General features: G+C 38.7%; 1 protein-coding gene across 18 annotated transcripts in view; it reads left to right on the forward strand.

The window, feature by feature from the left end:
- The window catches only part of unc13bb (unc-13 homolog Bb (C. elegans)), a 63,934-nt gene that overhangs the window by 14,081 nt on the left and 24,460 nt on the right, over positions 1 to 25,393 (forward strand). For 10 of the 18 annotated variants that reach the window (XM_076886334.1, XM_076886342.1, XM_076886340.1 and 7 more), the window contains exons 3-12: positions 378 to 477; positions 2,810 to 2,927; positions 3,731 to 3,854; positions 7,379 to 7,452; positions 7,560 to 7,617; positions 7,883 to 7,912; positions 9,650 to 9,863; positions 11,415 to 21,371; positions 22,054 to 22,350; positions 22,462 to 22,561. In XM_076886334.1, the coding sequence (XP_076742449.1) occupies positions 378 to 477; positions 2,810 to 2,927; positions 3,731 to 3,854; positions 7,379 to 7,452; positions 7,560 to 7,617; positions 7,883 to 7,912; positions 9,650 to 9,863; positions 11,415 to 21,371; positions 22,054 to 22,350; positions 22,462 to 22,561 (11,072 nt within the window). Of the gene's footprint in view, positions 1 to 377; positions 478 to 2,809; positions 2,928 to 3,730; positions 3,855 to 7,378; positions 7,453 to 7,559; positions 7,618 to 7,882; positions 7,913 to 9,649; positions 9,864 to 11,414; positions 21,372 to 22,053; positions 22,351 to 22,461; positions 22,562 to 25,393 lie in introns of those variants that run through there. The other 8 variants (XM_076886339.1, XM_076886349.1, XM_076886351.1 and 5 more) reach the window with 5 other exon arrangements.

The following is a 25,393-nucleotide window of genomic DNA, read 5'->3' on the forward strand; positions in this document are numbered from 1 at the left end:
GTAGTACTATGTGCTGTGAGGGTTTGGCTCTCATTGGAGATTAACAGGGTTGATTTGGTGGCCTGGGTTTGGCTTGATATAGTCGGGGGAGGAGACTTATCTGCTTTTACTCTCACTGATAGTCCTGATGTCTTTTTTTTTCCTCCTACAGAAAACAGAGGTAGACCTGGCATGGTAGTTCAAACATCACCTCTGTTGTTCTATCCAATAGTAGACTGTCCAGAGTCTTACTATGCTATGTGTCTTCATTACTGCTTAATGAATCCCATATATTCCTGTTAACTCATGCGTAACGCTCGCTCTCCTCCATATGCTTTCAATGCATTGCTGCCTCCTCATTATAATTAAATCGTAATCTGCCTTTTCCTCTGTTTCAGATAAGTTCAACACCTATGTGACGCTGAAAGTGCAAAATGTTAAAAGCACAACTATCACTGTGCGTGGGGACCAGCCCTGCTGGGAGCAAGATTTCATGTTGTAAGTCAATCTGAAATACAGAAGCAAATACAGAAACACACCATTTATCATGGGGAACAAAATCAAACATTAATACATAAAAAACCACACACTCTGCAACTCTGTGATAGAAACAACACATCCACAATTTTATCTCTCCAAGCTACTCATCCGAATGCTTAAACGCTACAGTTTTTCATCTATTCCATTCAGTTTAAGACAATATATCGTAAAACAGCTGTTGGTCATTTCCTCCTTATAATTTATTGATTTAATTTCCCCATTTTCTTTTCCCAGTGAAATGTATGTATGGTGACACAAAAGGCAACACTTTGTTGCATGCGCACCATTGTTTGTCTTTTGTGAACTCCCTCTTTTGGGACAGTGTTTGTTTTTCCAGGTCCCCTTCCTCCAACTGTCCATTCATGCTTTGTCACTAGGTGTAATTCCAGGTTATTCATCAGGCTTTCCAGCAAATTCTGAGCACCATCTGTTACAGCGACCCAGCTTAAATTTAAGCAGAAAATGGGAACTTTACAATTTCAAACTTTGTATCTTAGTACCTACCATGCAATTATTTTTTTTTAGGATTTTTATGTTACATTTGAAATATATTGTCTAAAAACATCATCTGAACAAAACAAATGAGTAAGTAGTGGTTGTCTCAGTTTTGGAAATTAATAACTGCAATTGTTTATTCAGTTGCACCTTCTCTTAATTTAACAAGTCATAAAAAATTTTTTACATTTTCTTATGTTTTGTTTTTTGTTTTTGTTTTTTTGGCCTTTTAGCACCTGACTATCAGATTTGTTAAGGTCAGTAACATTACTCCATATAGGCTATGGGCCTGCATGCGCCAAGACAATAGCCCATGAAATATAAAATGACACCATCACTAGTCTAAACTTTGATAAAAGGCAGATTAGATGTGTTTTTGTGTTGTTTATGCCAAATTCTGACCCTGCAGCATTTTTCCAATTTTCCACTGTACAGTTTCGCTGAGTCTGTGCAAATTTGAGCTTCAGTTTCCTGTTATCAGCTGACAAAAGTGGCATCAAAAGTGGTCTTCTACTGCTGTAGGTCATCTGTTCCTAGGTTCAGTGTTTGGCCTTTTTTAACCTTCCCATCAACTCAGCGCAGCCCATTATCCTCTGACCTCCGGCATCAAAAAAGCATTTTCACCAAGAGAACAGCCACTCACTGGATATCTTCTCTTATTTTTTTGGACCATTCTCTGTAAGCTCTAGAGATTGTTATGCAAGAAAATCTCAGTAGATCAGCAGTTTGTGGACAGTAAAAATCACACCACGTTCAGTGTCACTTTTTATAATGCAATATTTATTTGCTTTTAGAACAAAGGGAAACTGTCTTATACAGCACACCACAAACATACAATATATTTGGTTTCCCGAGAACATTACCCCAAACCCTAAGTCCCTTTGTGACTGACTGATTAGAAGTTTACTTTAATGAGCAGTCAAGGAATTGTACCTAATAAGTAGCCGGTGAATGTGTATTCATATAAGGAAAAACAGTCCTGTACGAATTTAAATTGAATTAGGTTGGACTACATGGTTGTAAATCAGTCTACACAAAGTGGTTGGAAAGTGATTTAAAGAAATAAACGATGATGCTTGTATTTGTATTTGAAAATAGATTGCAATTTATCAGCAATTTTGGCTTTACCACTTTATTTTGCATGTTTAAAAAAGACATGGATAATGCAAAACGTTAAAATAAAAGGTGGCACAACTGGAAAGATAATCTAAACAGCAACATGAACAACAATAAATCTCCCGGTTAAAAATAGCCCCAGTTAAATACCTTGCTATATGTATTTATTCTCTTTTTCAATGAGCAAATGATTTAGGAGGCCTTTATCTCTGCACCTGAGCTCTCTGGACCCCACCACCCTCACCCCCACCCTTGCTCTTTTTTTAATTATCTTTTCTCTGATCTTGTTTTTGTTTGGTCCGTCAGTAGTTGTAAAGTGGCACAGATGAGAATATGCAAATGCCCTTGGTGTGTGGCTGCTTTTAAAATTCATGTGCCATTTTAATACTGTCATCAAGCTGTTTTTGAGCCCTTTGAATAGCATGTTGAATGACAAAACAAGGCTGGAAATGATTATGACAGCTAATACAGGACAAAATGAGGAAGTAGCTTTTGTAGCTAAAGCAATAGTAGCTCCTGATAGCAATCCTTTAGAAATTTCTGGTTTAATTTTTGCTTTTGTTTTTTTCCATTTTAAAAATTTCTTATAACGAAGTTACATTACAACACAGTTATTGTTTCATTCTTTTATTCAGTGACATTTTATCATCATCATCATTTGTTACTTGAATTTGCACAGTGAGATCAACCGGCTGGACCTCGGCCTCATTGTTGAGGTGTGGAACAAAGGTCTCATCTGGGACACCATGGTGGGGACTGCATGGATTCCATTAAAAAGTATCCGACAATCAGAGGAGGTCAGAACTTACACCCACACAAAAGTCAAGTACAAGTGAATTTTAGTCCAAACGTTTGAGGTGGAAAAAAGCCACTTGAAATCCATCCATTAGAAGTAACAAGATACAGCATTTAACTTCATCAATCAATAGATGTTAAATTAGTAAAATTAACAAAAGACAAAACAAAAGTTTGTACCTTTACATAAATATTGCTCAGTCTTTCTGCATTTTTCCCTAGAAAGAGATATGTAAGTAATTCCAGTTGGCACATCAAAGATGTGAAATGATGATCTCATAAAAGGGACGCTTTGAATTTTTAGTCGTACTAAAAATTCAAATGCTACAATAAGTAAATGCAGACACCTGTGTGTTGGCTATATTCTGTTCATAAATACTGGATTCCTAAACCTAAGGTAAAGTAATATAGAAATTTCAAGTATAAAGGCAGTTTCAAATAAAATAAACATTTGAAAATGATGAATATGTTAAATATGTTACACAATGATTACAGTTACAGGATGATTGGAAATCAAAAAGTTAAAAATATATTTTTTTACATACAAAAAAGTAGTTTACACAAAAATGTTTCTTGTTTGACCCACATAATACTAAGAAAATGAACTTTGAATTTTTCACTAGATTGAACATACTTCATTATAAATGCTGCTTGGCTTCACTATTTGAGCTACAAATAGTAAAAACGCAGGCAATAAAACTGCCTTAAATACATATTAAAAGAATGAGTGGCATAGCATAAACTGAAGAATACATGCAAAGGCATTGTCTGTGTAAATAAATGAATGTGTTTAATTTCATTTCAGGAGGGCTCAGGTGAATGGCTTTTCCTGGATGCAGAGGTCCTGATGAAAGCTGATGAGATATATGGCACGAAGAATCCGACGCCTCATCGAGTCCTGTTGGATACTCGTTTCGAACTGCCTTTTGGTGAGATTAAAGCTGAAACCATTTTAGCTGCACAATAGACTTCCAGAGTCTAAGACATACAGTTGTTCAGTTGATTGAACCACACTTGTAAATACCGTTAAAGCTCTTATGTAAGATGTTTTGTAATAGATACATTAGTGATTCTGGTTGCCTTAAGGTGAATCAAACCTTGATCTGGAGAGTTACTCAAAGGTCACAAATGTTTCCTGCTGAAATGTCAGGAACCAAAAAAAAAAGTGTCGAGCCTGGAGCAGTGTGTAACATCATAGCCTGGTATCCACTGGTCTTGTGCAGACATACGGTACCTAGTAGTAATTTCTTTTGAACAGAAAATCTAATGGCTAAACAGTTGAGTCCACAATTGTTGAACGAAGATTCATAATTTTTGCATAGTTTTGCACCACTACAGTGGATTTTAAATCAAATAATCATTGAATTTAAGACTTTCAACATTAACTCAATGATATTTACAAAAAAAAAAAAATGAACTGTTTAGGAATCACATTAATTTTTAAATAAAGTCCCCTATTTTCAGAACAACCTGGTTTACACAAGATAAATATAAGGTCACATCATAACATTCTCCCTTTGTGCGGAGCCAAGCAGGATTTTATGGCTAGAAGCAGTCCAGATATTTGTCTTAGATATTTGCCTGACGGTGTAACATCCCGTATCTGGTGCCTTTGAGAATGAGACGCCTGTTTCTGTCCTGCATAAGCTGAGGTCACTAATTCAACAATAGCAGACCTTCCTTTATTAATTTAGGTTCCGTAAATATAATTTTGTCTTTGCCAGGTTGTCCTGTTGTGGTCAACAGGATTTAGGAACCATTAGAAATATCCAAAAGCATTTCTAACATGAGAAAGAGGAATATATGACTCTGAGTTTGGGTCCATTTGCCACTTAATCAGTGTTTTCTAGAATGATCCATGTCAGAATATAAATACAGATTTCATTAAAGGTGCATTTATTTATTTGGCTACATAGGGGCAGAAAATCTGGTAGAGTGGTAGATCACAGACTGTGTGTAAAAAGATAGACAGCCACTATAATTCCAGCTACTGATTTCTGGACTAGCCAGAGGTTGACAAGAGTGTTAAGTTCTTAGAATCGGTTGATGCTGATAATGTTGGAATTTCCCTTACCTTTATTTGCTCTCAAAGGTACCAACACAACAAGGTCCACATCAGTTTACACACATACTGGATTAAAAATCAGTGGCACCAGGTCTTATGTCTTAAGAAATGTAGAAAATTTGGTTCGAATCACTGTCAGTATGTTTAAAAAACCGATTTCCCGATTCAAATCGATTTTAGTTTGAATAATGTTGCTGTTTTGCTTCCACCACAATAAGATCACACTTCCTGCACAGCTCTTTCTCTCTCTCTCTCTCTCTCTCTCAGTGTACTTCAAGAACAGTTTCCCATGTCAAATCTGTGTTTTAGATCTCTGCATTATTCGCTTGCTTAGTACGCACCAGTCTACCGTTGTGTTCAGCACTGTCGCCATCACTGCTTTTCTTTTTCTTTTCTTTTTTTCCAAAAATGACCTCTGACAAGAAAGCCTCATTTCTGCTGTTCAATATCAAAGAAATTTAAACCTTTACAAATTATGCCAAATTGCAAAACGCTTAGCTGTGTCTCTAATAAAAACCTTTGTAACTTCGCTCTGCTTCACCTCAGCAGCATCAGGTCATGTTCATATGTTGATTTATGGTTTTCTTCAGTTTTTGATCTACTGTAGAATATTTTTAAGGTGGTTATCTGCTATAAAAAGCCAGGCCAGGAAAATCTCCTTCACGTTTTTCTGCATTTTATCCTCAGTTACTTTGACACAAAGGAATCTCCTGTGATGATTAAACCTCTAATGAAGTCTCACAAGTTTCAGCTTTGTTTTTATACATAGATGTAAATTATGGATATGTACTGATAATTGATCAGAATTATAATACTTCCAATTGTCTGAGTCAAAATCGAATCGAATTGGGACTTTGTGAATCGTAACTTAATCGATTATAAAAATCAAAATCGATACCCCGCCCTAGTCAGTATGTCCAGGGGATATCAGGAAAGAGCTGGAACAGTGAGTGTCTGCAGCCATCTATAAAACATGGTGGAGGATCTGTAATTTTTGAAGCTACATCTCAGGCAGTGATATTGGAGATCTGTTGTAAAGTGATGAAATTTTACATTCAGAAAAGGGTGATCAGATATTGATTCACTGTATAATAACATCTGGAAAGAATCTAATTGGTAGTGGCTTTGTTTTATAGCATTAAAATGATCCCAAACACACTGGCAGGGCAGTTAAAGCATAGCTGGGTTAAAAAAAAAAAAAAAAAAAAGAAGTACACACTATAGAATGCTAGTCAGGGATCAACATTATTGAAGAGGTATGGGATCAAAGAACTGTCCAAAAAGCTACCATCATCCAAAGAAGAGCTTTAGATGTCCTTCAGGATGTCTGGGGAACAATTCCTGAACGCTACTTAAAGAAAGTACAAGAAAGATTGCCTAAGAAAGTCCAGGCTGTGTAAAAGGATAAAGGTAGTCAAGACAATATTGACTTTTAAGCTCATTACATTTAGAAACTGTTTCTGTCTTGTATACTGTATTTCATTTATGTTTCCACATATTTCAATAAATGGTTGCACCTTTATATAATTTTTCTCAGCAAAATGAGGAAATGAGGTTTGACTCAAGACTACAATACTGTAGATGAAATATGAACTGTAGTTCAGCTTGGTGTTTGCGGTCATCTATAAATAAAGACTAAATATCCTGACATTTGGTGCTTGCTAGGAATCAAAAACAGCTGAATTTACCTGATATTGGCAAGTTTTTCAATATTAAAGTTTGATTCACATTTAAAAGTATTAGTTAATTAGTTATTGTATGGTGAAGTGTCCTTTGTGCTCCCACCACCTTTTTGTACTTGACCACTACACTGTTTTAGTACTACACTGCATGTAATGCTTAAGCCTTGTGATCAAAAGGCGTCAGAGTTGAAGCAGAGTGTCCACTGTGTGGGAGAGAGCCTCTTCCTCTGTATTAAGAGGAGCCCTTTTAAGGTTGCAGGAGCCCATCATGACTCTGCGCTTCCAAAGCCATTCATTAAAGCCGTGGGTTTGTGGTGTCTTTGAAGCCCTAGCCTTTGTGTTGTGTGTGGCCTTTAATGTGCATCTGTCTACAGTGCAGTGCAGATCCCCCTTTCAAGTACGACTAGTCTACCAGACATCATATCAAACAGTAAATGTAGAGTAATTATTTTGTATTTTTCACTTAAAAGTTATCTTTTGATTTTTTGTGTATTTGAAATTTAATGTTGTATTATAATTTTTCAGGAAACCTGTAACTTGCCACACTGTACACTTGACATTTATTTTGTATGTTTCTGCTAACTTACTATTTTCTTCATTTCCAAACAGCTCATAAAAAATTGAACAGACATAAAATGTATTATGACAGCATACTGGGAAATGAAGCTTGAAGTTTATAGTTGCTGCATGCATATTTTTGTACCAGATATCCCGGATGATGAGGCACAGTATTGGACTGGCAAACTGGAGCGCATCAACAGAATGGGAATCCATGATGAGGTAAAATACAGTTTTTACCAGAAAGTTTTAATATAAAATGAAGTTTATTATTCCAGTCAATAAAGAATGCTATTATATGCACATTTTACACTCTCTGTCCTCTCTAGTACTCTCTTCAGGAAGATGTTCAGAGTCACCCATTGCCATTTGCGGCTTCCCAGTGCTGTGAGTACCTGAATGTGTTGTACTTTTAACCTCTAGATGGAGCCAGTTTTCTATCTTTCTGGATCTCAGACTCATTCGTCTTGTTACTTCTATTTTATTCTTTTTCTTTTAAATCTCTTGTGACAATTTATGTGTTTGTTTGCCACTTATGGGGCTCCCTCATTGTCCAATTATTACAACACAGGAGCACTTAAGTCTTCTTTGTTTACACAATCCCCGACTCCTCTGACTTGCCTCTCACTTGTTACATCTGCACTTTTACCAGGCAACTATTTCGGATGGGCTGATTCACTGAGTATGTAACACACTTTGATGAAATTCTCCCCCTTGGCCAATCCTCATTCCCCTTCTGCATGTCATAAAGCCCCATGTGCCCCTTGTAACACGTAAACCATAAGGTTCCCATTCAATTAATTCACATTACTTAATTTTTTTTCTTTCCTCGCTGCATTCATTGATTACCTTTTGACATTTTCTCCCATTGCTGTTTTCTTGTTTTCTACAATATGCCCTGTTCTGATGTTAGAATGTTTTTTTACAACACATATATCATTTATTATTATATTGTGTACATTCCAGAAAAGATCCAGAAAAGTAATCTTCTGATACATAACAAACATTGCTAGAAGTCTGACTAACAATGGAAGCCCCTATTACGTGTTTAATGTAGGGAATTGCAGTTCCTTCACAGAGATGACAGGTGGCAGTCTTTGCTAAATATTTATGAATCACTTCTTATGGCTTTATCACTTGAAACGACAAACCCCAGCCTAGCTATCTCCCTAGCCAATACTTGCCTTATGGTTAGCTTTTAGAAGACGTTGCCTTTGAACTGGTAAGGTCAGTTTCAAGAAGTGGTGTATTTTGGTGCTTTCCTATATGAAGTTATACAAATTATTATGAAGCTGTGTGGGGTGAACACCTACAAACTGTCTTCTTCTCGGTAATTCAACACAAGGTTGCCCCTTTGTAAAATGATTATTTTATGTTTTTGTGTATAAATATAGAGGCTTAACTGGGCTAACAAGAAATAAAGTTCACAATCTTTACTTTTCTTATAGAAAATTATTCTGTAGATGAATCTATGGGATCATACAGCTAGAGAGGTGAAGAACAGCTCTTTGCCTTACATTTAGCACAAGTGCTTGCGTGTACAGCACTTTATTTTCTTAGTGGGGCAACAAACAGTGCAAGCAGTGATGTAATGGTTTGATATATTCATGACTATGAATTTCCCAGGCTACATGTGCACAGGTGGGAGTTTTGTTTAAGTAAAGCCACATGAGGCAAATTGTTTTGTTAGAAACTTTGTCTTGTGTTGCACTGTAACCCTGTTAGTGATGACCAATTATTTTACTATGTTATAAACAAAAATCAGCATCACAAAAAAAATAATATTTTTGCTATAAGAGCAAGGGGAAGTCCGTATTTACCTGAAAATAATAAGAGCGATCCTGACGAAATCTGTTTTTGTCCTGCATGGAAATCTTTTCATTCAGAAGATTCTCTTGCCTTCTTAATTGAGAATGACTGTACCAGAGTGCAGTGCCATTCTGTGGGTCTCTCCACTCTTTTTACTTCGAATAAATCACTTTCAAATAACCCCAGGGTTGTACACAATTAGCTCTTATAATTCTACAAACCTATTGCTAGTCAGTTAGTCAGCTTTATTTTTTATTTTTCTGCTAGGATCCAGGATTACAGAATACTCTCTTCTTTCTTGTTTAGTAAAAGTTGCATCTTATATTTTGTTCTTGAAATACTTACATCAATTGCACAATTTTTTATGACATTTTATGATGTGAAATCTATTAAAACATAATCAGAATAATTCTGTCATATCAGGGCCAGTAACATTTATTAAAATAACCGCACAAAGTTTTCCTGGCTGCAGATTTGTGTAGCTCTGTGTCCATTTGTTGCTTTCCTGTCCTACTCAGGCATCATTATAATGGTTAAGAGTGTGTCTAGAAACTGCCATATTTTGCAATTTGTATGGGGTGTTTAGAGCTTGTCTTTTTACCTGCTGCAGCCTTGGATGACCAGGACAGTGCTGTAGATGACCGGGATAGCGATTACCGCAGTGAGACCAGTAACAGTTTGCCTCCACGTTACCACACAACTGCTCAGCCCAACTCATCTATGCACCAGTACCCGATGGGGCCTCGGCCACAGCATCGCCCGGATGGCTGCACAGACTCTGCCCACAGTTTCGACCTGGACTACAGGGACCCAAGAGGAAGCAGGTAGACCGGGTCGCCCAGGGATACCTTCACTCACTCATGCACTCCTGAACAGACACTCTTTATCCTTACACATACTGGCAGTGTAGCCTGATGGTTCTTGCTTCCGCTGCAGCAGTTAGTTTTGATGGGTTGCTTTATTGTGTACTGCTGTCGTCTAATGCAAAGTAATATAATCACGGCGGTAATGGCTGTATTTGCCTTTTGTTTTTGTTTTTTTTCTCCCTCTCACTTTTTACACAAATAGTGCAAAACTTAAGAAGTGCTTTTCAATAATGTAACTGAAAATGAGTTGTCTATTCATTATGACCTCAAAAATAACCAGAGTTAAATCAACATCAATGAAATTATAAAGGTAAATCATGCAAATGTAATTGGTATCATAATGACATTACTTGTGCCTCCGTTAATTAGGGTTTAAAACCTAGTCAGAAGTGTTTACTTTAGATAAGATTGTTTCACAGAGAATTGGTAATTACCTCTTAATTAATTTTGTCATGAATAGTTTACCTGATCAAAAGCCCATGTTTTTGTCTTCCGTACATCAGGAAGAATATCAGGATTATTTGTTTACTGTTGGCCAAATGGCCAAAATAAAGTGTTTATATGATGATTGTTACTAACATACAAAAATAATATATTCTTTTTTGTTGTTATTATGGTCACTACAACGCCAGTAAAATGCTGTCAGGAAGTATTTGGTCCAGAAAACAAATATTCTTGGTTCATGGACTTTAATCTTGTGTGCTTGCCGTAGCATGCATGCGCACCAGTGAGACTGCTACAAATCTGCCTGTGTTGACTGATAGGGAGTTGATCCGGATAATTCTACATCAGAAAAAAAATGTGATTACAGTCACAGAAAAAAAAAAAAACCTTCATTGTTCATGTTTATTTTTGTCTTGAGGGTGTGTTGGGTTGTTTAAAGTTTCTGTTAGTTTGAAATGCTCTGGGTATATCACAAAGAGGAAATCCCTCTTTCACACCTCTGGAGGAAATAGGTCAGTGACAGACACATGCCTTTCAGTTGTAACATAAAAACCTCTACCATGAATGCCATATGGTGGTGATTTTGCGGACATTTCCTGTTAAGACTTTTACAGACAGACTGTGGAAGTGCTGATAAGCGTGTTTGTTGCAGTGGGGATTTACAACAATCTAAATTCAGTGAGGCACGTGCAAACATGGAGCTATATGCACACAATCTCACACTTGCAAACAAAGAGTTTTATTACCCCTGTCAAATTTATGAAATGTGTAACATGTTATGTTCTAGTCTTTTGGTATGCCTTCTGGGCAGTTTAGTTAAGATCATCAAAAACTGCAAAAAATGTTTATTAAAGAATGCAATGTTACATATTGCTTACCATATATATTATAGATCAGGTCATCATTACAAAAAGATTTATTTAGATTTGTTTCTGTCATAATTTACTGTGTGGCTTAACTTGCGTTTCTGTTTGCATTTTTTCTTTTTGTATGCCTCTTTTCCATCCCTTTATCCATTCCCACACCCTCATTAAATTAATTTTTTTACATAAAAAAAAAAAAAAGAAGCTCTTTAAACCAGAAAGGAAGAGTCAGAATTATACCTGTAGATTCTGGCATGGGGGTTGAAGATTGGGAAAACAAATACAAGGGGCAAAGCAAGCCACAGCTAAGTGACTTTATAGATGATGAAGACAGCGTTATCTTTCGCATGGGAAGACCCTACTCCGAGCTATCACGTTCACCTATCCATCAGAATACAAAGCATAGTGGTGGTCTGCCTGCCACCTATCCTGAGGGTTATGATACTATTGATCGTCGGCGAAAGAAAAAGATTACAGACCCAGGAGGGTTTCTCAGTCCAGAAGCAGACAAAATGAGAAAAGAGACCTTTCCCGCTGACCTTGCACTCCTCCGTGAGAAAAGAGGGGAGCTTTTCATGCGACAGGTAGCAGAGATGCAGGAAGAGGAGGAGCGTATGACATCAGATCTAAGACCATATCAGAATGGGCTTCTCTACAAAACAAGGATGTGGGCTAAAAATGAGCTGGACAGCACTTTGGAGAATTATGTGGCATACAAAAAAGGGCAAGATGCTAGAAGGAAGGCACAGTTTGATTTTGAAATGGAGAGCCCTCTGCACCACCCTATAGGAGCAGAGGACAGTGTTAATGACATTGCCTTTATGGCTGATGAGTGTCGCTCAGAGAACAAAGGACATTATAAAGATAGGCATTCTTTCTCCTATGAGGACCACATAGAACATTCACAGAGCCTTTGGGAGAAGTATGGGAAACCTAAATCAGGAGGATGGGTTTCAGAGGCAATGCTCTCTCCTGTAGAAGAGCCAAGTGATGAATATGTTGATCCTATGGATGAGCTTCAATGTCTTGTTGAAACAGTGTCTGAATACCTGGCTGAAAAAGAAGAGGAAATTAGCAAATATGGATCCCTGCCTAAATCAAGCAAGTCTAGGCTGTCCTCCTATGGTAGCAATAGAACTGATTCATTTGGGGAGGAGCAAAGTAATTCAAAGGATTTAAGAGAAGAATCCCAATCACATGCTGCTTCTGATCAGGGCATTTCAGGAGTAAAAAATGCCATGAGCTCATTGTTTACTTCTCTCACTGACAAAGTTGGTGGAGGCCCTAAACAGCCTGCCCTATCTCCACAAGTATCATCTGCACAATCCTCACAATCTGGACTAACAAAATTGTTGTCCTTCATTCCTAAGTCAAATAACACAGCTCCCGTAGCTATTGTCTCTCCAGTAGAAAGTTCTCCTGAAAAGTCATTCAATTCTTTGCCTTCTCACCCACCACATGATGCCAAAATACACAGTCATCATCAAGAAACACAAACTCCCAGCAGGTGTCAGACTCAAACAAGTGCAAAAGACCATGTACCCAAGCTTGTAACCAAACCTCAAAGTGCTCCAGAAAACTCAGTCTTGGGTAGATTAAATCCTTTGAAGCTTTTTTCAGCTGATAATGTGAATTTGGCTGAATGCAAACAGGCGTTGGAATCCACATGTTCTCAGAGTCATACACAATTGGAAGAGAGATGGCTTGATAACAGAGGTAGTGAATCAGAAAAATTAAGAAGACTTTCACATGAAAAATATTCAGGACAAAATTATGATAGAAACTTATATGAGACACAAATTCAGTCAATTTTGAATAAAGGGAGTATTCCTGTTCCAGAGCCAGAAAGGTCAACTGGGCCAACACATTCTGTAAACACCAGTTTCTTTAGCCCTTTTAAGAAGTCATTAAGTTCACTGATCACACCTGCTGCCCCTGTTCCCCCCCACGGAGCTCCACCTGTGGCAGTTTATCCAGTGTTTAGAACCACAGAGAGCCCCCAACTAGAGGAACCAGTTGAAGACCCAGCATTGACTAGTAAGCCTAAAGTACCTTTCTCTTCATCTGAAAACGTTTCCACTCAGCCATGTCCCAAAGCAGAAGGTGGTGTGCTTTCTGGTTTTTTAAAGTTTGCATCCAGTGAAGACATCAGTGCCTCCATAAAAACACAGAATCCTCAGCATGATCTGACTTCAACAACTTCGACCACCTTGACCAAGAATCCTCCTGTGCACCAGGAAAATAGTGAGAAAGGGTGGTTTTCCAGCATATTCAACCCTACCCCAGCACCCTCTGGTCTAGACCAGAATGTAATCTGTAATCAGCAACCTCAGAACAGTAAACTGTCATCTGTCTCACAAGCCCAACATACATCAAATCAGAAATCTGGAATGCAGCAGCAGACTGTCAATCAACCAAAACAAGGTGGACTGCTATCTGGAATTCTTACATTTGGCTCTAGTAGTGACTTATCTGGCCATTTATCACAGCATGCTAACAATCAGCCATTCAACAGAAATAATCCCACACAATTTTCCCAACACACGGCCCCAGAACAAACCTCTTCAACTCCACAGATGGGGGGCCTTCTCTCAGGTTTATTGAACATTTCATCTACCAAAAACCTGCAACAAAAGGGACAATCTCGTGATAGTGAAGCACAAAGGAACATTCCCGGCAATTACTTTGGTCAGCAGCAGACTTCACACAGAACTCAGCAAACACACACTGCAGAAAAGGGACTGCTATCTGGCTTGCTCAAATTTGAATCCTCTGAGAATATTTCAAGGAGTCAAACAGTTCACCACCAAAGCAGTCAACAAGGTCCAAGCCAACTGAGTACTCAAGGTCCAAGCCAAGGTCATCCTATTAAAAACATTCCTCAGAATCACCAAGGTGTCCGATACGAGACAAATAAACCAGGATTTGCTCGACAGCAGACTGTTCCACTTCAGCAAGCACCATCCCAACAAGGTGGTTTTCTATCTGGACTTTTCAAATTTGCTTCAGCAGACAACATAAACACACAAAGTCAACCATCAGCTCATCAGCATGGAATGACACTAAGCAAATCCAATAATGAGCCAATAAAGACAACAAATATCCAAGTTTCTAGTCAAGATCAGCCAAAAAATAGCACAACGCAAAAAACAACACATGCAAGTAGTCTGTTTTCTGGACTTTTTAAATCCCCTTCAGAAAACACAGCTCAACAGTTGCAGCCCAAAAACACCTATGAAACACAACAGCAAAACAAAATACCACATAACCAGACTGATCCAACACAGATAGAGACAGCGGGTCAATCGGGAGTGCTCTCAGGGTTTTTAAACAAGTTTACAAAATCAAATGAAAGTATTCACACAACCTGTCAAACATCAACAGAACAACCACCTCAAGAAAGGGCCAATAATTATACAGTTACAATGAAAAGCCCACTGCAAAAACAGCCACACAATAATATGACACAACAACAATCAAAAGAAAAGGCAGAAAAAGAGAAAAGAACAAGTCAGATAAGTGGACAACAGACTACTTCAGCCAAGTTCATAGAGTCTTATTCTGACATATTAACAAATGCTAACGTAAACCTTGGAAGGGATGGTTTACAAAAAGACAATCCAGATTCTCTCAATCCAGGAAAGAGTAGACATGCTTTAATCAGTGCACCTGTGTCAGTCGATACTGAGAGTTTGGATTTGCGTACATCAGCTACTTTTGCAAGATCTCTTCAGAGCTGCACGACATACTCCTCAGTGAGCACTGGTAATTTGCCTCAGTTATATAATTCTGGTTCATTTAGGTCAACTAACCCAATGGCCTATAGTGCAGGAAATATCCATTCCCTTTTACAAAGTCGTGCAACTTCACCAGTCATGACCATGCATCCATATATTGGTGGAAGCTCTCCATCTTTATACAGTGCTACAAGTCAAAACCTTTATCAGTTATCTGCATATGCAGTAAGTCCCTCTTATGATGAAAACCAGTGGATCCGTGAAAGTGCTCTGTGGCAGCAGTTTCAGGATGAGTCACTAGGTTATCATTTCCCAGTAGAGAATCAAGGATATAGGCTGAGTTCTGAAAGTACACCATTACCAGTACCTGAGAATCAGAACACTGTGCAATGGCAAGGTGTTGTTTATCACCAAGAAAAATATAAACCACATCAGTGTGAAGGATATAGAAATGATGATCTATATCCAAAGAGAAAATTATGGAATAGTTATGAAGACTTGGGAAATATAGAACATTTACCCAATGAGGAAGGTGTGTTGAACTTAACTACTAAACAGAGTAATGCCAAGTTTGGGAAATGGCATTCATTTAATGATGGTAGCACTTATAGCTTGAATGGTGTTTCATATCATGAAGGGTATTATGAAGAAACTGCTCCAAGCTTATCTTATTCAGCTAACTGGCAATATGGAATGGATAATCCAGACTCACAGCATGTTCACACCAATGGCATGATCCATCACAGTCAGCTTAATTTGAATAAACCAGTAGATCCTCCAAGTGCAAATATAGACCTCGAAGACTCCCTGTACCTTGAAGACACTGAATGGTATCAACAGTGGCTGGCACTTTTGGAGCAAGGAATGTGGTGGCCAGCAGAAGACGGTGACTGTGGCTACTTTGTTTACACAGATCATGAGTATATTTATGCTTTACTTACAGATGCAGTGGGAGAATATGTGTATGCATGTGCCCCTGAAGGTGAATCTTGGGGAAATGCACAGCAGTTAGAAAGTTTTCCAAGTGCTTGGCTGAAGAATGAGATGGTTTTAGTCTGTGGCTTTAAAATTCCACTTTACAATGAAGATGAGCTTCTTTGGCTTCCAGGTCAAGATCACAGAGATTCTCAACTTCTAAATGCCCCCCTAGATTTGTCTGCTGCCTACAGAAAAGGAAATGAGATTATGAATTTAAATCTTGAACAATTCTCTCAAATGTTTGAGAATTCATTTCTGTCTCAAGGGCAGCCTGGTGTGGATTTCTCATCCTATACATTAAACAAAGTTAAGATGGATCCAAGACAGCCTAGTTATGTATATCAAGATTATTGTAATGACATCATTGACCTTTCATGTCATAATAGAGATCATATTGGCCCATATTGGAATAACCAGGAAGTAAAGACATTTCTTGCTCAAAAAGTTTCGGTCTCCCTGAATTCTACTCCTACAGCAAATTCTAATCAACACTTACTTTACAACTGTTACCAACCTAGCCAACGGCGGCGTTCATCAACTGCTGTTACAATAAAACATGTGGATGATGTATCAGAGGAAGAATGGAGGAAAAGAGTGTCTCCAGGAGAACAGCAACCTAATCGTCAGGTTAAGAAGATTTCTTCCCTAATAACCTCTTTTGTCAGCAAAACATCACAGGTTGAATTGAACAGTTCTAATAAGTCCACATGTGAGCAAGCCACTGACAAACAATCTAAAAGCATCCTTTCATCAGGATTTCAGAGTCTGAAGTCTAAGATGATCAGAGAAGAATCTACTGCCGTTGTAACTCAGACAGAAAGCTTTAAACAACAAATTGAAACGCCAGTTACCAAACAGGGTAGAATTTTGCCCACAGTACCAACAGCACCTCAAGTGACTCACCCTGCAACACACTCAACAAATTCGCATGCAACTCAGAAACCTAAACTTTCGCGGCAGACTACCATGGTACAACAAGTGACTCCACCAACAAACCTCAATGTGACAGTGCCTTTAGGATCAAAAGAATATCTTAGTAAACCTGCACCAACTGGACAACCTACATCGGATAAACCGATGGACATACCAGTGGGAAAACCATCTGAACAACCACAGGCAGGGTTGATGAACTTCCTAAAATCTGCAGTAGGAATGGAGGAAACCAAACCAGTTCTCAATAAATTTACTGACACATCTCCAAATCAACAGAGCAAAACTGGCAGCACAAGCTCCTTACCAGGAAGTGCCACTACAAATAAAGAGGCTACAGGAGTTTCAAATCTTTTGGGGTCAATCAGTAATCTGTTTAGCACTGAGCCCTCTCAACCACAAAAACAGCAAATCAAACCTAGTGTTACAGAGGATTCACTAACATCAGCATCTCGATCTAAAGGTATTCAGAGACAGCAAACGTTAGACCAAAGTGGCTCATCTAGGCCCATGCAGAGCCTAATCCCAGATAAAAATATATTGGAAATGTCTACTCAGAGTATCCCTACAGGCTCTGCAGCCAGCCACTCACAATCTGTGCCGCCTGTTGCACAAACAACGCAGGAAACTGAAAGTAAACCATCTGGTGTACTGTTTGGATTTTCAGTTGGAGAAATATTTGGGGGATCAGCAGCATCTAACCAGTCTGGTCCTACTGGTCAACAGGAAGAATCACTTGGTAAAACTATATTTTCAATGTTTACAGGGCCAAATACCCAGCAGACTACAGATAAATCTGGGACATTGTCTCAAACACACCCATCAAGCACACCTTCACAGCCTTCTCAACAGGAAACACTTGGTAAAAGTTTATTATCAAAGTTGTCAGCATCAACTCCTCATGCACCTCCTAACGAAACCAGGCCCAACACTGAGGCGCCACAGGGGGGAACTATCCCTCCAAAGGATCCTCCATCTACAGGGTTCCTTTCAATGTTCGGCAGTCACAGCACCCAACAATCTCAAAATCAAACTGGATCTTTTCTAGGGGGAATTCTTCCTGGATCATCAAGTTCAGCTGAAAGCCCAATGAAGGGGCTGTTGTCAATGTTTAGTGATCCCAACCCGCCACAAACACAGTCATCAACAAGACCATTTCAAGAACGAGTAGTCCAGTCACAAACTCAACAACAAGGGGGACCACAGGCACAGTCTAAACCACAAGAACAGCCTCTACCACAAGGACAAACAGCTACCTCTGTTCTTGGGGGTATATTCGGTGGATTGTCTGCCTCTACTGAAAATCCAAGAAAAACATTGTTTTCCGTGTTTAGTGGTCCTAGTTCCCCTCAACCACCAAGAACTGGAGGGGATACAAACATGCCCTACACACCAGGGACTGCAGTCCCAAAAGAACCAACCAAGAGTATGTGTTCTGTTTTTAACGATGTTTTGCCAACACCACAACAGACTCCCAGTTCATCTGCTGCCACCTCTGCCAAAGAGTCCCCAGCTATTCATTCACAACAAAGTTCTTCCCAGATGGCATCTATTTCAAGTGACCATGTCCTCAAAGATGCCCCTTCTAGTGAATTCTCAGGGAACAAATCTGATAGTAACTCCTGTCAAGTGCATGCTGTCCCATCTAGTGATATTACAGTAGTTACCACAAATACTTGTGATGACTCATTTGAAGCCAGTGATGTTATGTCTAAGCACTCAAATTTAGAATGTGGTGTTGTGCATAAGGAAATGAGCACAGAGAGTGCACCCCAGGATCCTTCTTTTTCTAAAGAACCTTCAGCCTCCGTGATTAGTGGATCAGACCCACATCCTCCATCTTCAACTGGATCTATCTCAGATGAGCCAAGAAAAGGTTTTCTTTCTTTATTTTCTACACCCAGCACTGAGCCAAGTTCTACCAAAACAGATCTGTCAACTACAGGATCTACACCTGGATCATCGGGCCTGAAAGACCAATCAGCCAAGGGGTTATTTTCAGTGTTTGCAAGTTCTGCCCCTCAGCCCTCTTCACAGACTGGAAGTTCTCTGTTAGGGGCAATGTTTGGAGGTTCTTCACCTCAAACACCATCATCTCAAGTAGGAGGATCATTGCTAGGTGGGTTATTTGGAGGGTCTGTACCGCAGACTGCTCCACAAGCTAGTCTCAACAAGACTGGTGGTTCTGTTCCCCAAACTACAGGATCACAGCCAGGGTCATCATTACTTGGAGGCTTATTTGGAGGATCTGCTTCCCAGGCTGCTGGATCCCAGTCTGCTGGGTCTATTTTGGGTGGTATATTCGGTGGTTCAACAGTTTCATCTCTTGTGCAAACTAGTGGGTCCACAAGTGGAAGTTTTGGTGGGGCTGATCAGACTTCCGCAACTCAAAATAAAAACTCTATATTCGGAGGGATTTTGGGCAGTTCACCATCTCCAACAGCTGGTGTACAGACAGGTACATCTCTTCTAGGTAGTATTTTAACTGGCGCTTCTGGTCCAAATGACACAAGTTTGTTTTCAGTGTTTGGAGGATCTACTTCAGATGCAACAACTACTCCAACATCTAATAATGACAAAATATCAACTACCACTCTCAACAGCACTACATCAACTGTAACTGATCAACAAAAAGCCATTGACAGTAAAACTGTTTCAACTGGTGGTGATAAAAGTGAAATTAATACTTTGATCAAAAGCAACGATCAAGTGGAAATCCCAAATACACTTGAGAATAAAGTTCAGCCTCTTGCTGCAAGCTTGTCTAAAGGTGAGGATAGTCTCATAGAAGAAGTAAGTTGCCAAGATACTGATAAGCAAACTGCTTTATCTGAAAAAAATCAGTCTAAAGAGTTTGAAATGTGTGCATCAACAGAACAAATTGTAAATTCAGAGATTGCAAGTAGTAGTCAGTTGAGTCAAGATACAAAAACATCTAATGCAGAAGAGGAAATGCAATTCCCTCAGTCTGTAAGTTCTTTGGCCCAAGAACAGCAGAAACCTCCAGTGCCAGACAAGTCAGATACAGTTACTAGCTTCACGTCCACCCTTTTCAAACCAACACCTACTCCCACTGAAGGTCAGCAACAGCAAAAGCCTTTTGGATTGGGAGGAACAGCACCCCAACCTTCCTCCATTCAGACTGGTGCGTCAATACTAGGGGGTATTTTTGGAGGCCCCAGTGCCCAGGCAGCGTCTCCCCAGACAGGTGGATCATTACTTGGAGGCTTATTTAAAGGGTCCGCTCCTCAGTCTGCTACTCAAGCCACTGCCCCCACCACCGGAGGTTCAATATTAGGTGGGATGTTTGGGGGAGGATCCAGCACCAAATCTGCAGTTCCCCAGAGTGGTGGCTCATTACTGGGTGGAATGTTTGGAGCTTCTGGAGTTACACCTCAGGCTGGTGGTTCTTTGTTTGGAGGAATGTTTGGAGGAGCTACTGGTCAGACTGCAGGATCACAAACTGGAGCATCAACTTTACTTGGTGGCATAGGAGGATCTTTGTTTGGGGCTATGGGACAACCACCTAAGCCATCTGAATCTGTGCCAGCTATACCAAAACCAACAGCCAGTGCAATGGGACAACCACCTAAGCCATCTAAATCTGTGCCAGCGGTACCCAAACCAATCACCAGTGCAAATATAATGATGGGCTCAACATTGCAAGATAAAGATCAAGTGAAGCCTGGCAGCTTAATAAATGACAGTGCTGGGGAAACTGAAACAGCTTGTTTAAAAACTTCTACTGTTTCAAGTGCAGCAAAAGACATTTCTGTCATTCATCAGGTAGTTAACAATGAAAAAGAAAAGCCAGAAGGGGAGGGAGAAGTGATACATGAGAAGCCCATGGTTATTAAAGAGGACCCTGAGAGTAAAGAAAGTGACAAGTCAGTCCCACCTGATGTCACAGAGGCAGATGTTAATGTTACTTCACCTCCTAATCAGTTGCCCAACAATGCAGAGCCTTCTCAAGCTAAGTCTTTGTTTGGGTTTATATCAGCACAGAGCAATGCAGTAAAATCTCTTGGATCCCTGATGTCATCAGCACCATCACTTGCTTCATCATTGTCTCAGACAGAAGGAGGTAGTAGCCTAATTTCAGGGCTGAAAAACCTTTCTGGAGGCGTATTTCAAGAGGAAAAACCTAATACTGAAAAACAAGAGCCATCCACCATTTCATTACTGGGGGAAAATGCAGGTTTTCCTCAGCAGACACAGCCATCCAAATCACAAGCTGTCCCAGTTATAACTTCTCAACTCCAAACTAACAACAGTTCAGCAAGCAATGAGACTGTACAAAAGGTCGAAACAACTGAAGCCGAAAAAACTGTACCGGTAGGTTCCACAGATGATATAGCAACTCCCCAGATTTGCATCTCCACTCCTGATGTAGATCCTTCAGCATCCCTGACCCCAAAAGAGGAGGAAAGGCTTGTAGAAATTCACCCCTCTGCAGGTCCTAACTCTGGAGTGCAGCTGGACAACCAGTCCAATCTTCTGTTGAATACAAAAAGGCTAGTAAAAGTACAATAAATGGCATCCTCCCTCCCTGCCCCCATTTGTGAAGTGGGAATTTTGGGAAAAAAAAGTTTTTCCTATTCAGTTTTGCAGTCAATTTTCACTAATTTAGTTATTTTGTGTCTTTGTCTGTGTTGTTCAGTGTGGCCTTTTTGTGTTTAGTATCTGCTGTATCATTTGTCATTTTAAATCCGAATTCCACAACAATGTTGTATTGAGTTTTAACTTTCTGGCTGAATCTACATTGTACTCAAACATTCTTATTACTATATCATTATATTGTTATTATTGTTATACCGTTCTCTCTCTCTCTCTCTCTCTCTCTCTCTCTCTCTCTCTCTCTCTCTCTCTCTCTCTCTCTCTCTCTCTCTCTCTCTACATATACACATATATGTGTGTATGTGTTTCAGCAATTGAGTAAAGCATCTTGAGCCAACTGTTGTTGTGAATTGGGCTATATACATTTTATGAATTAAGTTGTTTGCAACATTGTCATGGAATTCTGCTTTAATTTATACACTTTTATTTATTAAATATTTTTTTACGTGTACATCTAGTAATCATCATATTTTACGAATCCATTCAGTCTTTTGTAGTGCAAACTTAAAACTATAAAATATTCAGAAATGATATTTCACCATTCTGAATGTTTTTCTCACTCCTTTCTCACCATTGTAGTCCAGTGGAAAGTAGTCGCTTTGGGTCATCAGGAAATCTTAGCCAGACCAGCTCCCAGCTTAGTGAGACTGGCCACGAGAGCACTGGAGGGTCAGAACTGGAGGAGTCCTTCCACTCCTATCATAGTACTGGTTTTCACCCTTCTACCAATGGGCAGCTACGCACAAATGGCACAAATCTCTCCATCAATGGACACTCTGTGGTCAGTGAGCGGGAGATGGATAGGCTGTCCCCTGACAAAAGACAGGACATAAAAAGTGATACTACAGCAGAGACAGGATCCCCCAAACTCCACAGGTACATTTTTGCTTGTAATTCAAATGTGTTTGATATAATGAAAATGCCTGAGAACTGAGAGATTTCCTCTTTCTCTTCTTTTCATCTAATGCTTCAATCCATGTAACCTAGACCTAGTTTCCATGATGATGATGGACCACCATTACCCTTTTCCCAATCCAGACTTCATTGGATGAAGGCCATCACTAAAGTCAGAGTTCAACTGCGGGAGGTATGCAGTATTTTAACTTCAGTTCCTCCAACAATGTTCAATCTGTTATTAACCCTTAATTCCAACTTTCTTCTTTTCCCAGTCCTTGTACACACAATATTTGCAAGCACGTTCATACATACAATCCTTTGAAACTGGTTGAGTTTAGTCTCTCTGAATGTTCATGCAGATGCACTAAAATGTACTAGAATGATATTACTTCTAGTGAATTGGTGTCCTAATTGCAGGCACACGACTAACAATGTGCTCCTCTGTTAAAACTACCCAGCAAAAGTTTTTATGATCCTCTAATTTTTAAGTAGTCTTCATTTTGTAACTTATATGAGATATCTTTGTCTCCTCTCCATCTTATTAAGTCTTAAATGTGGAATTTACTCTCTTCATGTGGTACTCATAATAAGAAATATAGTGTTGATTTTAGGCAGATTACTCACTGCATGAAAAATCTATATTGCATTAGTAGATGTTTTGCTCACAAAAGTCCTTACTATGTTCTTCTTCCAAGGATATCTGCTATGTTTGACAAATTCAGGGATAAAATCTGAAAATCTCCTGAAAGCGATAACTCAAGAAGGACGTCACCAAAGATTTTCAAATAATTACCAAGTTGCAGCCACTAAAAATCTTTGAACTCAGTGACCTTGAAATCAAGGTCAAGTTCAGATGTCAACTTTTTTGAAAATCAACTAAAATCTTACATTTTTACATCTGTTAGAAGGCTGTGGTGTAGCGGTGGCTACCAGTATTTCTTTTTATGTTGTGTTTCTTTTATGTTTTTTATGTTTGTTTCTTTTACTAAACGGTTGTTGTGTATTTTATCAGAATGTGCGAAAACAGAATATATGCAGTGACACATATCTCCATATACTGTATAGCTTGTAATCAGTATCTTTAGCCCAGTGTTTGTGTTTGTTTGTTTGTTTGTTTTTTACAAATCAAATGACCTTTGTTAAAAAGGCAATTGTGGCATTATGGAATCAACTGTAATGTGACCAAATATAGGTGCAATCTGCATTACCATTTCTGGAGAATTTTAAGTTTAGATGTTAAATTTAATAATTTAAGACCAGTCAGAAAGACTGGACTTTACTGTGTTCATAATGACAATATTGGGATTTGTTAGTCATAACTATAGTTCATCCTCCCTGACTAAAGCTTTAATAGCATGGCAATGAAGGAGCAGGGCATATAGCCCATGCATGCCTTCATTATAATGATGACTTCCATGAAGTGGTTGAGATGAACATGAACTATAAATGAGTGATTGAAGACATGAGTATAAATCAAGGGTGAAAGCTGTCTAAGTGCTAATCATTAAATGATGCAAGGAAATACTTATCACACAAGGCTGCTGGTAAAGATTATAATTAATTAGAATTGGAAAGTTTTCGCGTGGTGTCACAGTGACTAGCATAATGAAAATGCTAGATTTGATACCCTAAAACATACGTGCTTGTTTATTTTCAAAGAAAGGTTTGGAATGAGATTGTAGTAATTTAATCAAACTTGACGACAGCAAGGAATCATGGGAGGCAAATCCATAACCCATACTTGATGAGAATATGCTTTAAAGTTTATACATATTATCCTTCGACTCCACAAATTCTCATTTAGTCACTCAGGGATAGTAGTATTGCCAATGTGTTTAGCTTGAATGTTTTTGAAGTTTTAAAAACAATACATTTTGACAAATGACTCTTTACAGTGACTGTGATCAGCTAAAAGCTGGTAGTCTTACACCCTCAGATTAGGTTTGCACTGGAATACACTCCCAGAGAACAGTGAGAGAGAGAGAGAGAGAGAGAGAGAGAGAGAGCTAGTGCAGTGAAAGCATGCAAGAGGGTGGGAGGGATAGCTACTTAACAGAGGGTGAACTGCTGTGTGATCATCTACTTGTGCTGTGCTGGCTATTTCGGTTGTAGAAATCAGGAACTCAGCACTTGTATATTTTTTTTAACTTGAAGGAAGATTTGCTGGTTTGATTGACACTGAACAATGTTCACCAGTACACCTGGGTAAATATTTTTATAAAATACAGGGAATTGCTATTACGAGCTGCTGAGCAACCCTCCATGTGGAATTAATCAATTTTATAAGATGGTATCTACAGGTTGTTCATTCTTTCTGATAAGGTAAGGATTACATTTTATTTAGTATATTTATGTTAAATATATATTTAACATATACTTTGATTAAAAATATAGATTGTACAAGTTACTGTATGGAAGATGTAGTATTGTAGTGCATAGATACGCAACCATGTTTAGCCAATTAAATGTCAAGAAGGCATCTCTTCTTTCAGTATTCTAAAATCTCACTCATTGATGAGAAGCCAGCTAAAAAAGTCAAAAGCAAGATGCCTTTTTTACTTATTCTTTTTCTTTCTATTTAATGAAAGCTGTGGATTATTTAATAAGGAAAGGGGGGAAAAAAGGGAGACCGCTGAAGATTGACTCACTTGGAATATGGCCCGAACCCCTACCTGCCCCTCAGTTATTATGATCAATCAGTCAATCAATCAATTAATTAGTTACACATTGATGCGACTTTGTTTGTTTACACATATTCATCAAGTATGTCTAAAACTAGCATTAGTTGGTATGTTTGTAAATTAAATATGGCTATTAATAATTATTTTATGGAATAAAATAATATTTATAACTGTAATTTTATTGTGAAGCACATCGCTGCCTGTAAATGTAGGATAGGGGGATTCCATTCAGCTGATAAGATCATCAGCTTATTTTCATTCTCAGATTGGTGACTGAAACAGTCAGTTTTGATTGGCTGATTATACATTTCTACCCACTAAACGCTTATCAGGGTAATACA

This window comes from Maylandia zebra, linkage group LG7 (genome assembly GCF_041146795.1).
Source record: "Maylandia zebra isolate NMK-2024a linkage group LG7, Mzebra_GT3a, whole genome shotgun sequence".
Taxonomy (NCBI): Eukaryota; Metazoa; Chordata; class Actinopteri; order Cichliformes; family Cichlidae; genus Maylandia; species Maylandia zebra.